At 36.8% G+C, this 14,329-nt stretch overlaps 1 protein-coding gene across 7 annotated transcripts in view; it reads right to left on the bottom strand.

Moving 5' to 3' along the window:
- LOC121441113 (lysine-specific demethylase 6A-like) overlaps nucleotides 1-14,329 on the bottom strand; it is a 136,517-nt gene that overhangs the window by 87,957 nt on the left and 34,231 nt on the right. For all 7 annotated transcript variants that reach the window (XM_041642248.1, XM_041642245.1, XM_041642246.1 and 4 more), the window contains exon 4: nucleotides 8,512-8,561. In XM_041642248.1, the coding sequence (XP_041498182.1) occupies nucleotides 8,512-8,561 (50 nt within the window). The remainder of the gene's footprint in view (nucleotides 1-8,511; nucleotides 8,562-14,329) is intronic.

Raw genomic sequence — 14,329 nt, 5'->3', positions numbered from 1 at the left:
AAATTATTTTTGTTCTTAATGCATAACTGTAATTTTGCTACTGCTATGTAGCAATGTAAATATATGATATTCAGGATATCTGATATACAACCCCTATGAGAGGGTCGTTCAATCCCCAGAGGGGTCATGACCCACAGGATGAGAATCACTGCTACAGAGGGACTTGCACATCTATGTTTACTCCTGTGCTATTCACAGTAACCAAGAGATGAAAGCAGCCTAGGTACCCATCTTTTAGAGCAGTGAAAATACTTTACATGCTACCATAAGGGTAGAGTCAAGCAGTTACACATTTTCCCAAAACAATGGAATGTACAACACAGAGTGAGCCCTAATATATACACTATGGACTCTGCCTGGCAATGATTTGTCAAATCTTGAGGTTACTGATAGTAACTAATTTACCACTGTTAGGGGATGTTTTTTGATAACAAAGGTGTTATAGAACTCTGTTCTCTGAGCATGGTGTAGTCACTGAGGTCCTGGAATCAAGGCAGATATGTGATCACCTGCACAAGACATTCCAAGACTGTACCCATTAATATTCTTCTGTGGAAAGAGTAGAAGTTTCATAAGGCTCAAGAAGCCCCACAAGAACATAAACAGTAATGGTTGCTGGGTAAAGACCATTCTCTGGTAGTGTAGTTGCCCTATATTGCCCATGCTCCTGAAGTAACCTATCACACTGAGGCTCCTGTTAAGTCCTCCCAATTAAGCCATGGTGGAGCTGGGTGACATTGTTTCTTTATTCTATGCTTACCATCCCTATCTGAAATGAATAGAAATAAACCTCCTGGGAAACACCACACAAAAGCAGGTTATATGTGTAAAGAGGTGGGGGTAGCTGTTTGCTATGGAACTAAAACTGAACTTAAAAATCAGTAACTGCAACAACACTTCCTATACTTTTCTAATAAGGCGCTAAATCACTATTGCCACTTTGTTGTTACTATTTAATAGTAATGGGCAAGGCCCCGACTCTTAGACCCACACTGAAAAAGAAAACTACTACCTAATAACAACACTAACTTGTAAAAAAAACAAAACTGAACATAAATGGGCATGGTAGTCTTGAATATATTAGAATTTTAAGAAAATACAAGTTATAGGCCATAGTAGAGTACCAGTAAGTTTAATATCTGAAGATTTTCATTTTATTGTGATCTGCAGACTGAGAGGAAAAATATGAAACCTTTATCCTAGGAGCATACTGTAATAAATAGCACTAGCTTGAAAAAAGACTCTTTCACAAAGGGTGAGAATGTGAGATAACAGAAGAGAATGCTGATCCAACTAATTAATTAATTCAAGACTCTAAAACTTTTATTAGACAAGTTCTAAACTAAAGACAGTTTAAGACAACAAGGTTCTATTATTATTTTGTCTTTTCTGTTTTCTTTGGCAGTACTGAGGGTTGACCTTGTGGCCTCATAAATACCATCCAACTACTGTACCACTAAGCTGTTGCTCATCCCCAATTTTAGGTTGAAACAAGTTTGGCTGTCAGTCAACACCAAGTATTCTATATGCCATAATTATCTTTGGAAACAATTACATTTTATGTTGAGATGTAATTGCAAAATGAATTTATATCAAACTATGAAACAGGCCAAAAAAGCTGCTTATGCCAAAAAGCACTGACTCCTTACTTGGGCACAAAGACAAATGAAAACAGGATGAAAATCTGACATATCAAACTTCATTCTGAATCTGTTTCTTACTTGGTGGCTCGGACTCCTACCTGACTTCTACCTAACTAACCTATTCTACCTCCTTCCAGGCTAAGTGACAGAGATGTCACTATCCTACATATGCAGTTACCTTGGATTTCAGGAACAAAATCATGCAGGACAGACCACACACAGATGAAAGCAATTATTGACTAGGAAAAAGCTGTATCCTGTAGAAATAGTCACCTGCAAACCACCTTGTTATCTCAAGCACTAAAGACTTCTAACCACCTTGGAGGACCAGAGCAAGGGTCCATAAATGTTGGATCCATGTCTTGACAAAAATTGCTGAATTATGCCCATTTTCTCCTTATTTTAAACCTAGAGTTCATGTCATTACCCAGATGATTATTTGGGGTTGCTGTACCTCTTTATCTATTCCTCTTCCCAAAGTGGCTACCGTGAATAAATTTCTAACTTTTTAACCATAGAAAATAAATCTCTAACTTTTGTCTCCTTAATTGGGGTGTCAGGGTATGTTGCCAAACTTACCAAGTGTTTCAGACTATCAGAGCCAGAAGTTTTATCTTAAAAGATTTGGTCATGCTACTTTAAAAAAAAAAAAATCCAATCATGCTATCACTAATTCCACACAAAGTGATACAAAGCAGGAAAAAGACTTCACTGGAGATCATTTGAGGGGTAGGAAGAACAAATAAAGATTTGAAGGCATTCTAGAGGTTCTAGGTATAAACTTCCTGGTGGCTGGCTACCTTAACCTGTTGTATATCCTATAAACAGATAAAACTATAAGAATCTCACATGGAATTGAGAAAACCAGATGTTCTGTGCTACTTCAGATTGTTTCTTAAGAAACAACAGTAACAGTACCAATTCACTGCTTTGGTTTCAACAGCCACTTCATTTTAGGCACCACAGAGTTAACAGAGATTTCCCATTTAAACCTGGATCCCTGGAAGATTTTTAGTAAAATTATTGATTGAAACTATTTGGGGAACAGAGGTATACAAGTAGAGAGAGGCACAACTTTTACCTATCTGGTAGAAAACAGAAGGAGTAATTTTATATCAATTTTAAAGGATTAATGAGCCTAAACTAGAATACGCTAAAAATTATTAACAATGCAGTACAAAGACAAAGACACAGAAATACAAAAGATCTCTGTGAGTTCAAGACCATCCTGGTCTACAAGAGCTAGTTCCAGGACAGGCTCCAAAATCACAGAGAAACCCTGTCTCGAAAAACAAAAAAAACAAACAAACAAACAAACAAAAAAACTGAACTTAAGAACAGGCAAGTTTATTATAAATCTAAAAAGTCTTGCATATAGAGGAAAGGTAAAATGGGACCTAGGTGATATTTAAAAATATGGTAGGTTAAAAAAAAACACATACACAGAACAAAACCTTCTAGTTATGAAGACTGTAATATTCAGATGCAGAAAACTGAATAAATAAAATGAAATCCCATAAAAATAGTAAAGTTGCAGAAGACAAAAAACAGATCTCTTAAAAGAAGCCAAGAGATTTAGGAGCTTGAAAAAGGCTTCAAAGAAGTTTTAACTTTCAGTTCAAAGAAGTACAGGGGATAGAGAATCAGCTAAACCATACCAAAATAACACTAACAAACTTTCAAAAACATAATAAATCTAAAAGAATGGAAATAACCAACAAGTTTATACTAGAAAAATAAATTAGAAATAGAAGAGCTACAGCAAAACCCTGTCTTGAAAAAACAAACAAAAAAAGTAGAATAAAAGAATAAGAATCAATGTATTCATACAAATAAATTTATATTACATAATTAAAGTATCATTGAATCTAATATTTCATCAAATTTAAGATTCATATATAACAAAGAAAAACACTTTAAATTAAGGTGTGATTGCACTTAAGATCAAGCATTACGACAGTTTTTAAAATAATTTTAAAGATATTTTATGATATACAATTTAGAGAAAATAAGATATGTCTTTCAGAGACTGATTTAATGTGCTTAATACAATTATCACCAGTTGTATTCATTTTCACACGAACATAATTTCATTTTTCTTATGACTGAAAAAAATTTCAGTGTACAGATAACATGTTTTCTATATCCATTCATCTCTTCTTGTTGGATACCCAGGTTGGTTCCATAACTACTGTGAACAATGTTACAGTGTTTCAGTCACATAAGATTCCCTGTGATATGTAGACTTTAAGTCTTTTGAGTAAATACAGAGAAATACTATAGCTGGATCATATGGTAGGCCTATATCTCCATAATGCCAGAATGAGTTTACATTCCTAGAAGTGTACTCCTTCTGTCTCCTCCTCACCAGCATTTTTTGTTACTTCCTTCTAATGACTTCTACTCTGACTAAGGTGAGAGAGAATCCCAACAGAGTTTCATTTACATTTCTCCGATCACTAGTGATGTTCAACATTTATTCTTCATTCTATGAGGATTAAGGTTTTGTAGGTTGTCGTTTTCGTTTGTTTAAAATGGGGTCTCATGAGACCTAGGCTGTCCTCAAACTCCCTATACCTTGAATGTCTGATCTTTTGACCTCAACTTCCAAAATGCTGGAGTGACAGGCTTGAACCAACAATAATTTATGTTATGCTAGGAATGAAACCAGGTGTGTATATGCTGGTCAAGCACTCCTCCAATTGAGCCACATCCCCAAGCCACTGGCTGATTTCTTTGACAAGAGAAAATGTTAGCTAAATTTTTTAAGGATAGTCTTTTTCAACAACAACAACCAAAAATAAATAATTCAAGACAAACTGGTTAAGAATTTAAATGAGCCCAGAGGGTATTATCATAAACAAATTGTAAAGTATTATACTGAATAGGTTCGAAATAAAAGCATTTCCTCAAAAATCTAGAACCAAATGAGCATGACCACTCTTATTTCATATAACACAATGGAAGTGTTAGCCAGGTTAGGTGAAGAAACAAAATAAGACTAGCAGAAAGGAAAGAAGTCAGATTCCACCTCTTTGCAGGTGATATGACTTTTAAAGATTATTAGAACTGGTAACTGAACTAAGTAAGGCTGTAAAATGTGACAATGTACTATTATAAAAATATGTCCTACATTCTAGGAGACTGAAACTTTTGCTAGACCTTACAGCCAGTTAATAATACACCTTGAAGTCACGTACGATTTAAGACTGCTATCCTACTCTTCATCACCTGTATCTTTAACATTTAAGAGAACAATTTAACAACCAACCTTACTTGCCATGGATTTCCCATTTAACAATATAAGATAATGGACATAGCTGTAATTTAAAGCTCTACTTCATGCCGCTAACCCAGGAGAGCAATGTATACATATATGCATGTGTGTTATGGTAGTTATTTGTTAAAAGCAAAAATAGATTGAAAGCAATCTTATAAAACAAATATCGACCAAAAATGTTAGAAGCAGCATATGGCTATTGTTTGACAGCAGTTGTTTGTTAGTTATGTGGGCCCACTGTAATTAGTAACATCTTATCCTTTATAAAAAGCCTGTTAAAAAAGTTCTGTAAAGTATCCCTCATAGCTTATTACCCATGTGATGCTTTCTATGCTGGTCAGTTAATACAGAGCAAACCCCCTTTGTTAGGGTCTCTTTCTCTCTGCCTCTCTCCCTCCCTCCCTGTCTCTCCTCTCTCTCTCTCTCTCTCTCTCTCTCTCTCTCTCTCTCTCAGTTAATACAGAGCAAACCCCCTTTGTTAGGGTCTCTTTCTCTCTGCCTCTCTCCCTCCCTCCCTGTCTCTCCTCTCTCTCTCTCTCTCTCTCTCTCTCTCTCTCTCTCTCTCTCTCACACACACACACACACACACACACACACACACACACAATCATCCAGACAGGAAGATTCAGACAAGTAGACAAGAGACAAAGACTCAGGGAGAGAGTAGAGAATTCATATCTAGGTTCCCTCTTGGTAAAATTACTTCAAAAGCAAGTTGTCTAATTTCTTTTCTTTAATGTGACACTGGTGCATTTTGGTACTCTAAGGCTGTTACTTTGTAACTTAGTAACTCTAAGGCTGTTACTAATAGGTTCAAGCCAGCACAGTAGAATGAGATATGATATGGTATCATATCAACTTATATGATACTGGTATCATTTTAACACAGTAATAACAAATATTGTTAAGCTTAAATAAGGGGCCAGGGAGATGGCTCAGTGGGTAAAAGTATGTACTGTGACAGTGTGAGGATCTAAGGTCAAATCTACAGTATTCACGTAAAAAGCTGGGAATGTCCACATATGCTTGTAACTCAAGCACTAGTATGCAGAAATAAAGTAGATCCCAGGAGTTCACTTACTAGCCAGCTTAACCAAAATGATCCAGGTGCAATGAGAGATCTCATCACAAAAGAGTAAGTTGGAGAGCATTAAAGAAGGTATCCAGGGCTGTGCAGTGGTGGTGCACACCTTTAATCCCAGCACTTAGAAGGCAGAGGCAGGTGGATCTCTGTGAGTTCAAGGGCACCCTGGTCTACAAGAGCTAGTTCCAGGACAGGCTCAAAGCTACAAAGAAACCCTGTATCGAAAAACCGAAAAGAAAAAAGAAGGTATCTAATATCCTACTCTGGCCCTGATCCACAACACACCCCCACACACCCACACCCACAGACACACCAGGGGGCTAGGGAAGTATAATGAAAGCAATCTAATTTACAATAAGCAACAACAACAAAAAATACCTAGGAAAAAATTTAACTAAAGAAGTAAAAGACATTCACCATGAAAACGAAAGAAAATGATGACACCAGAAGGTAGAAAGATGTTTCATCTCCATGGACTGCAACAATAATGCCAAATGTACAAACTACCCAAAGTAATTCACAGATTGTAGACATCTGTTCAAAATAACAATGAAATAGAGAAAATGCAAACTCATAAAGACACATGAAGACCCGCCCCAATCAAAAAATGATATCTGAAAGTTAGTTAATAACAAAGATGAGTTGTAGTTGATTTCAAATTATGCTTTAGAGCTACAGTAGGGATTAGCAATGTACACAAAGGTAAGAGATCCCAGGAATAAAACCATGCAATTAATAAGCAACTGATTCTCCACAAAGGAACCAAAAACATCACCAGAGAAAAGGTAACCTCATTAATACAAGATTCTATTCTATGCAGATGATTAAAATTGGACTTTTATCTCTAACCCTGTGCAAAAATCAACTCAAAATTAAATAAAGACTTAAATTTCAGACCTGAAACTATAAAGCTACTAGAAAAATAAATTCAGGAGGAACGCTAGTACATACAATGGCATTAGGATAGGCAACAATTTTGAGGATAATGCAGAGGAAACTAAAGTCAGAAAAAGGCATAAAAGATTTTGCATAGCAAAGGAATCAATCACTAAGAGTGACAAAATAAGGCTGTGGTGGCACATGCCTTTAATTCCAGCACTTGGGAGGCGAAGGCAGTAAGTAGGAACTCTTTGAGTTTGGGATCAGCCTGGTCTATAGAGCAAGTTCCAGGATAACCAGGGCTACACAGAGAAACCCTATTACAGGAGGGGAAAAAAGTAACAAAACAACCTACAAAATGAGAAATATATTTGCCTACTATTCATTTGACCAATAATTAATATCCACAATATATAGGAACTTGAAATTTCTTAGCAAAATTTCATGCAATCCAATCAAGAAGTGGGCAAATCATCTATCTAAACATGCCATTCAAAAGGAGAGTGCAAGAGGACAAATATTTGAACAAAGAGGTGAAAATGTAGCCCAGTTGTAGAGTACTTGCCTAGCAAGTACAAGGTCCTGGGTTCAATCCTCAGAACCACACAAATGAGTAATCCAAGCACTTGAGAAGTGAAAGCTGCTAGTTGGCTGTGTTTAATTTTTTTCACTTATTTAATCTTTGGTCAAAAAATGTCAGCAATCTAATTCTTTTTAATTAAAATACAAAGTAGTTAAATAAAAGACAACAAAAAAATAATACTTGAAGAGTACAAGAAGAAGAATATAGAAATGTAGGCTTCAGAAATAAGAATGTAGAAACAAAGAAATATAAAGTTGTAATCCTAGGAGAATGAGAGCAGAAGGTCAGCAGCTTTCTTAGCAGTTTAAGGATTAACTATTAACAGTGGGTTACTTTGCTTTACACCCCATACCTCTATCTGCAAGGCTGCAGCAGACCTCTGCAAACTGAGGGCAGTTTTTGGATAACCCCCAACCACTCATGACCAGCAACTGATGTGAGCTGAGTAAACCTTTAAAATGATGGGATGTACCTAACTTCTTGGTTGTGCATTGTCCCATAATGCCCTTCCCTGCAAGGCAAAACAGGCAGTACCAGGGGAGTGCAGACCTTTAGTAAACACCATCAGAAAGTGCCAGGGAGAAACAATGGGCTAAATACAAACACTAGTTTAACTGAAAAACCCAAATTGTAGGGAAAAAAGTAATCTGTATCTTGAGTTTTACCTCAAGATTGTAAAAATTCTTCTTTTCTGTTCATTTCTAATATGCTTGCTTCTTGCTATAAAATGGGGAGTTGGATAACTGCCCATTGCCACAGCCATACAAGCCCATCTCTGGATAAACTTTTTGTGTCCCATGAAGATTTTTTTTTTCTTTTTCTGGAATAAAGTTTGCCTCTGGTTTAACAGACTTTGGTGGTCTGTCCACCATCTTTGCATGACCCCCCGTGAACCCAACAATACTGATTTCCCTTTTCTAGTCTCTTTCCTGCAGAAGTAACATTTTCAAGTAGTCACAGAAAGAGCTTTAATATTTTTTGTAACAACCAATAATCTACCAAAGAAAACAAATAGGAAATAAGCATGAAAATGTGCACCAACCTTCCAGTAGTCAGACTGTAAATTGTAGTACCTCTGGTACGCAGATAATGCTAAAAGAAGGAAAATGATGAGTCACAATTATGTTTCATTTAAAGTCAAAGTTTTAACAAACATTATTATAGTAAGTATTTAAAAGCTGCCTTTGCCGATAAGCACTGGTTCTCATTTGAATCCACAAGGTAACTAAAGCAGGACAAAAGTCTGACATGTTTGCCTTCATTTTGTCTATCTCCCACTCAACTTTAAGGGTAGGCATATTAGTCACTCCAGGAATATCAGTCTAAATATTTGTGATATGTAACCCACCTCCCAACTTCGCCCTCTACATACTTCTTCCTCCTCAAGGCATAAAGAAATAACTGAAGCATTTTACTGTCATCTTTCACATCCTGTTTTAAACAATAGTCACCCCGAATGCTTGGAAGAGGAGAGACTCATATCCAGATCACTCTATGAGATTACTACCAAGGCAGGAACAATCCTTGGTGTTTTATAACAATCCTTGGTGTTTTATAGGCAATGTGATCAAAAGAGATGCACAAATTCTCCAACAAAAGCAGGTCATGCAGGTCAGATTCAACACAACAAACTATTTCTACATGCTCAGAGGTTCTAGTTCTGAAACTTTGCAACCCTTAAAACATGGCGCCCTACGAATTACCAGCAAACTAATGAAAAGAAACAAATAGGGAGGGGGTGCTGTGGGACAATGGTTTGTACCCTTGTCAACTGTATTTCAATAAAATGCTGATTGACCAGTAGCCAGGCAGGAAATGTAGGCAGGACAACCAGACAGGAAGTAGAGGCGGGTCAATGATAATAGGAGAATTCTGGGAAGAAGTAAATCCTAGTTGTGACCAGCCACAGAGGAAGCAAGATGTGACTGACTATCTTGTCGAAAAAGGTACCGAGCCACGTGGCTAACATAGGTAAGAATAATGGGCTAATATAAGTTATAAGAGTTAATAAGAAGTCTGAGCTACTAGGCCAATCAGTTTATAACTAATGTAGACTTCTGTATGATTTCTTTAGGACTTAATGAGTGTGGGAACCAGGCAGGACAGAAACCTCAGTCAAGGGGGGGGGGGTTTACTAGAAGAAAAAAATAAATAACAATATGAGATGGAAAAACAGATTCTCTAAAAGGAAGAAAAGCTGCTTTCATAAGACAATTCAAAAAAAGAAAACCAAGCAGGGGGCTCTAAAGAAATAAAATTTCAAAAATAAAATCATTAGAAGAATAAGATTAAGAAGATCAAGAGACTCCCCCCTCAAAAATGAACAATAACTAAACAAAAAAATAAAAATAAATAAATAAGGAAAAGAAACAAACAAATAAATCATTTACTGGAGGGCTAACTGCTCCTGCTAAAAACATCAAATCTTCTCGAGCCCACAAGCTAACATTAGGATGAAAAGATTTAAAATATCTCTGTCTTCATTTTGTATCTATGTCCTTTACTTTTTCTCTGATTCCTGCCTGAATCTGCCTAACCTAATTTATTTCATTCCTGTCAAGGCTAAAGCCAAAGATACAGTGTTTTCCAAAACCTCCAGTCACCTTAGACTTCAAGAAAACCTTCCTGGACAAATAGTCCCCTTCTCCAATAAAAGTAATTATCCTTGAAGGCCAGGCTACAACCAGAAACTAAAGAACTAAAGTAATCATGTTGTAGATGATATCAGACTGGTCTCCTCAGGGGACCAACCACCTTGTAGAACCAGAGCTGAGACAAAGAAGGACAGGACCACTTTTAACCCAGACTGCTTAATTATGCTACCTCTTGCCCTCTAGTTAAACCTAAGTCTCACTTCAGCACCCAGAAGACAGACCTAGTGGGCCACAGAACTCCTTTTCTGCTTTTCACACTGTGGGTACAATGAATAGGTCTCCTGTCCACTTTCCTTAATTACTCATTTGGTAACTGATGGGTTAAGACCTAACCTAGCCTGTTCGGAGATATAGAAGCTTGGACTTCTACTCTTTTTTTTTTTTTTTTGGTTTTTCGAGACATGGACTTCTACTCTTAAAACTCAAATTACAATTTCAGAAAATTCCCAGAAAGGAAGTTATATACTAGACTGTAAAGGCTTACAACACATTTGTCTAAATGGAACATTTTCAAATTTCTAAAGAAAGATTATCTCCAACAACAAAATTAAGATATTCACATTCTTAGTTCTGAAGAGAATAAAGGTAATTAGTTTTCGTATAACCAATAACTCAACCAAAAAACTTCCAGCATTTGGTATCAGCAGGCTTGGAAATCATTAAAAAGAACCCTCCCAGATAATCAAGAGTTTGTAAAACCAGAAGCTCAAACTATGGGGCTTTCACAACTGGTCACAAGAATGGAATCTGAGTACACGTCTGCCCCTGGGTATAGACATGATATTTTAAGATTACTACCTAGGTAGAGGCTTTCTGCTAAAGCACAAAAATAGAACACCATGTCCTCTTAACAGTTAGTGTAAATGTGCCAGCTAATCAATCACCTGGATAAGAAAACATCTCTCAAGAAGTTCATCTATTCTTAAAACTTTGAAAATAATAAGCCCTACCTAAAATGTAGGTAGCACAATGGTCTCTGGACACTGAGCTCTTTCTCTCTCTCTCTCTCTCTCTCTCTCTCTCTCTCTGTCTGTCTCTCTCTCTCTCTCTCTGTCTCTCTCTCTCTCTCTCTCTCGGTTGTTTTCTGTCTAACAGCCCTGGCTGTTCTCGAACTCACAGAGACCCACTCGCCTCTGCCTCCCAAGTGCTGGGATTAAAGGTGTGCACCACCATCACCCAGTTTGCACTGAACTCTCTTACCCAGTAATAACGTTCTACTCCAGGATGGACTCTTTGACCACTGCCCACTCCCATCCCTTGAGAATAATAAACTATACCCTCTATACTATACTGAGCATTTTGACTTCTTCTGAAAAAGATCCCAAGGACTATGGAGTCAAGGACAATCCAGAGAGAAATCAGGTAATAGCAGAACCTTTCCTAAACAAAATTCTGTCAAGTATGTTCCTCTAAAAGCACAATGCATATCAACAAGTAAGATATAAATCATTGAAAACCAGGAGACATAAATGAAATGAGCCTCTAAGAACACCTAAGATAAAGAAAAAGTGAAATCCCAGGATAAGAACTATACATGGGCTCCATGAACAGAGAAAGACCTATTCTTAGATTTTGCTGTCCCTTGTAACTGCCTTTTCAATCTGAGAACTGAAGACTCATCTAGGGTCATATTTTTCTTAACTATGTACAGTCTGATGAACTTCTTTGTCTGAACTCTACATGCTACAAAATGGACAGGAAACAGCACCTACACACAGAGAAATACTAAGTACGCTGTGTTGGTCTACTTGTAAAAATCACCCACCTGCTCCTTATGTTCCAAAGTTTCTAGTATTTGCCTATTAGTCTTACTCAATGTACTAATTACAGGTATTAGGTTTGCCAGAATTCACAAATACCCTAACCCACTTCTCTTCCTCAGAAACGGCTCTTGTAGGATCTAGAGATAGCTCAGTGAGAACAAATTGCTCTCAAAAAGGACACAGGTCCAATTCCAAGCACCTATATAGTAGGTCTGTAATTACAGTGTCAAAGAATTCAATGCACTTCAATGCCCTCTTCTGGCCTCTGCGGGCAGCAGACATGCACGACACACAGACATACACGCGGGCAAACTCCCATGCACCTAAAGAGGGGAAAGGGCACACTCTTATAAACAGCAAAGTAACCAGAAGCTAGACCATGACTCAGAATCACTTCTACTAAGAACCTATTACTAGGGGCTGGAGAGATGGCTCAGAGTTTAAGAGCACTGACTGCTCTTCCAGAGGTCCTGAGTTCAATTCCCAGCAACCACATGATGGCTCACAACCATCTATGAGATCTGGCGCCCTCTTCTGGGTGTGTGGGAAGCAGAATGTTGTACACAAATAAATAAATAAATTTAAAAAAAAAAGAAAAGAAAAAAAAGAACCTACTACTATCATTGTGACTATAGGGTACTTTCTGTACGCAGCTGTATTTGTGTTTATTCTCAGATGGTCTGTGTACATGGCATCATTCTAAAACTCAAGGCAAGCCTTGAACTCCCAACCCCCTCTCGCCTCAGCCTCTAAATGCTGTGCTTCTATTATGTGTCATAAGACTTGGCTTGTTACTCAATTTTCCCAAACAAGACAATATATTATTAGAGATAATTTTATTTGTGGCCCTAATAAAACGAAAAAAAAAAGAACACCAGGAAAACACTGAAATTTCAGACAGAGTACATCCATGAAGAAAAGTAGAGGATAATAGTTGAAGAAAACATAGGCTATACCACTATTGTTCTACCTTTTTTGTTTCTGTTTTTTGAGATATGGTTTCTCAACATAGCCCTGGCTGTCCTGGAACTATCTCTGTAAACCAGGCTAGCCAAGAACTCACAGAGAGATCCGACTACCTCTGCCTCCTGAGTGCTGGAATTAAAGGCATGCACCACCACCCAGTAAACTCTGCCTGGCTATTATCACATATCTTAACAAGTAACCTTTTCACTTGAATAGTAGTCTTTCTTTTCCCATTAAAATTACACTAACCAAAATATCACTGAAAATCAAACTATGATTTAAATTTTCCAGTGTTGCAGAAACCTGTTTTACATATCCCAATCCCCAGTGCTACATATATATAGTGTACCTAGTACTAATTAGAACAAACAACAAGCATTTCTATAGTGAATGGTATGACTGACATTTCAGATTATCTGTTTCAGCACATTGGCAAACTCCTGTCACTGATTTAACAGTGTTGCTCCTGACAATCTCAGTGATAATATTAGTCTAGAAATGTGCCCATGAACTGTGTTCCAACCACCACTGACTTATATATGAAAATCATGGAAAGGTTTTGTCCCTACCGCTGGATATAATTAAAAAAAATATATACCATAAAATACTGCCACAAGAGGAGCTATTTCCCTGGCATGAAGAACCAAATGGAAAGAAGTTAGATGCTTCTTAACTTGACACTGCCTAGAACATAACCCACCTATTAACTTTGTAATTGTGTGAATATACTTACTGTACAAGGTAGTCTTTGACATTTGTATCCAAAAATCATTATATTCAACACACACCTGGGTCTTTGACAGATGTTAAGATAAAAAACACAAAGACTTCTATAGTATGATTCCATTTAATTGTGAGTTATCTGGAGTGTATGTTTTCAATGACCTAGTTATTAACACCTACCTCTTGACTACATAAAATTTATTTTCAGAATTAGAAACTCTTAAAGAAATCATAATACTATCCATATTAAATAAAACTGCATTACAAGAAGCACACTGTTATTACTGATTGGTAGAAACATGGCATCTATACAACAATGTGTTGAATTAATAAATATGAAACCGCAAACTCAGAGTTGGTACTCTAAATTGCAAGGAGAGTTATAAATGAGGCATTTCTTCCATCTATCTTTCTATTCAACTACATACTTTCTCAGAAATTACACTTTACCTCCATTAGGTTTGGCATCTTATTTTAAGATCCTAACAAATTTTGTGTTTCTTAATCCACATAAGTCAGTGAGAGCCTATAAAGGCTATACAAGTACCTATCACCTGGGTCTTTTAAGTAAAATCTCTTCAAGCAGTCCTTATTTCTAATCTTTATCTATGTTATTTTTAAAAAAGGTCTTAGTTCACTTTAGGTATTTGTAAGAATGAAGAATGATACAAATCCTCTTTTCAATATCCTTGTTTCAAATCTGTTTCAGAAAGACTGTAGCAAAAACTGTTTTTTTTTGGGGGGGGGTTGTTTT

This window comes from Microtus oregoni, unplaced genomic scaffold (genome assembly GCF_018167655.1).
Source record: "Microtus oregoni isolate MIOR12 unplaced genomic scaffold, Mior012 000073F_ref0000255, whole genome shotgun sequence".
Classification (NCBI taxonomy): Eukaryota; Metazoa; Chordata; class Mammalia; order Rodentia; family Cricetidae; genus Microtus; species Microtus oregoni.
The sequence above is the reverse complement of the archived record's forward strand: the minus strand, read 5'-3'. Positions and strand labels throughout refer to the sequence as shown.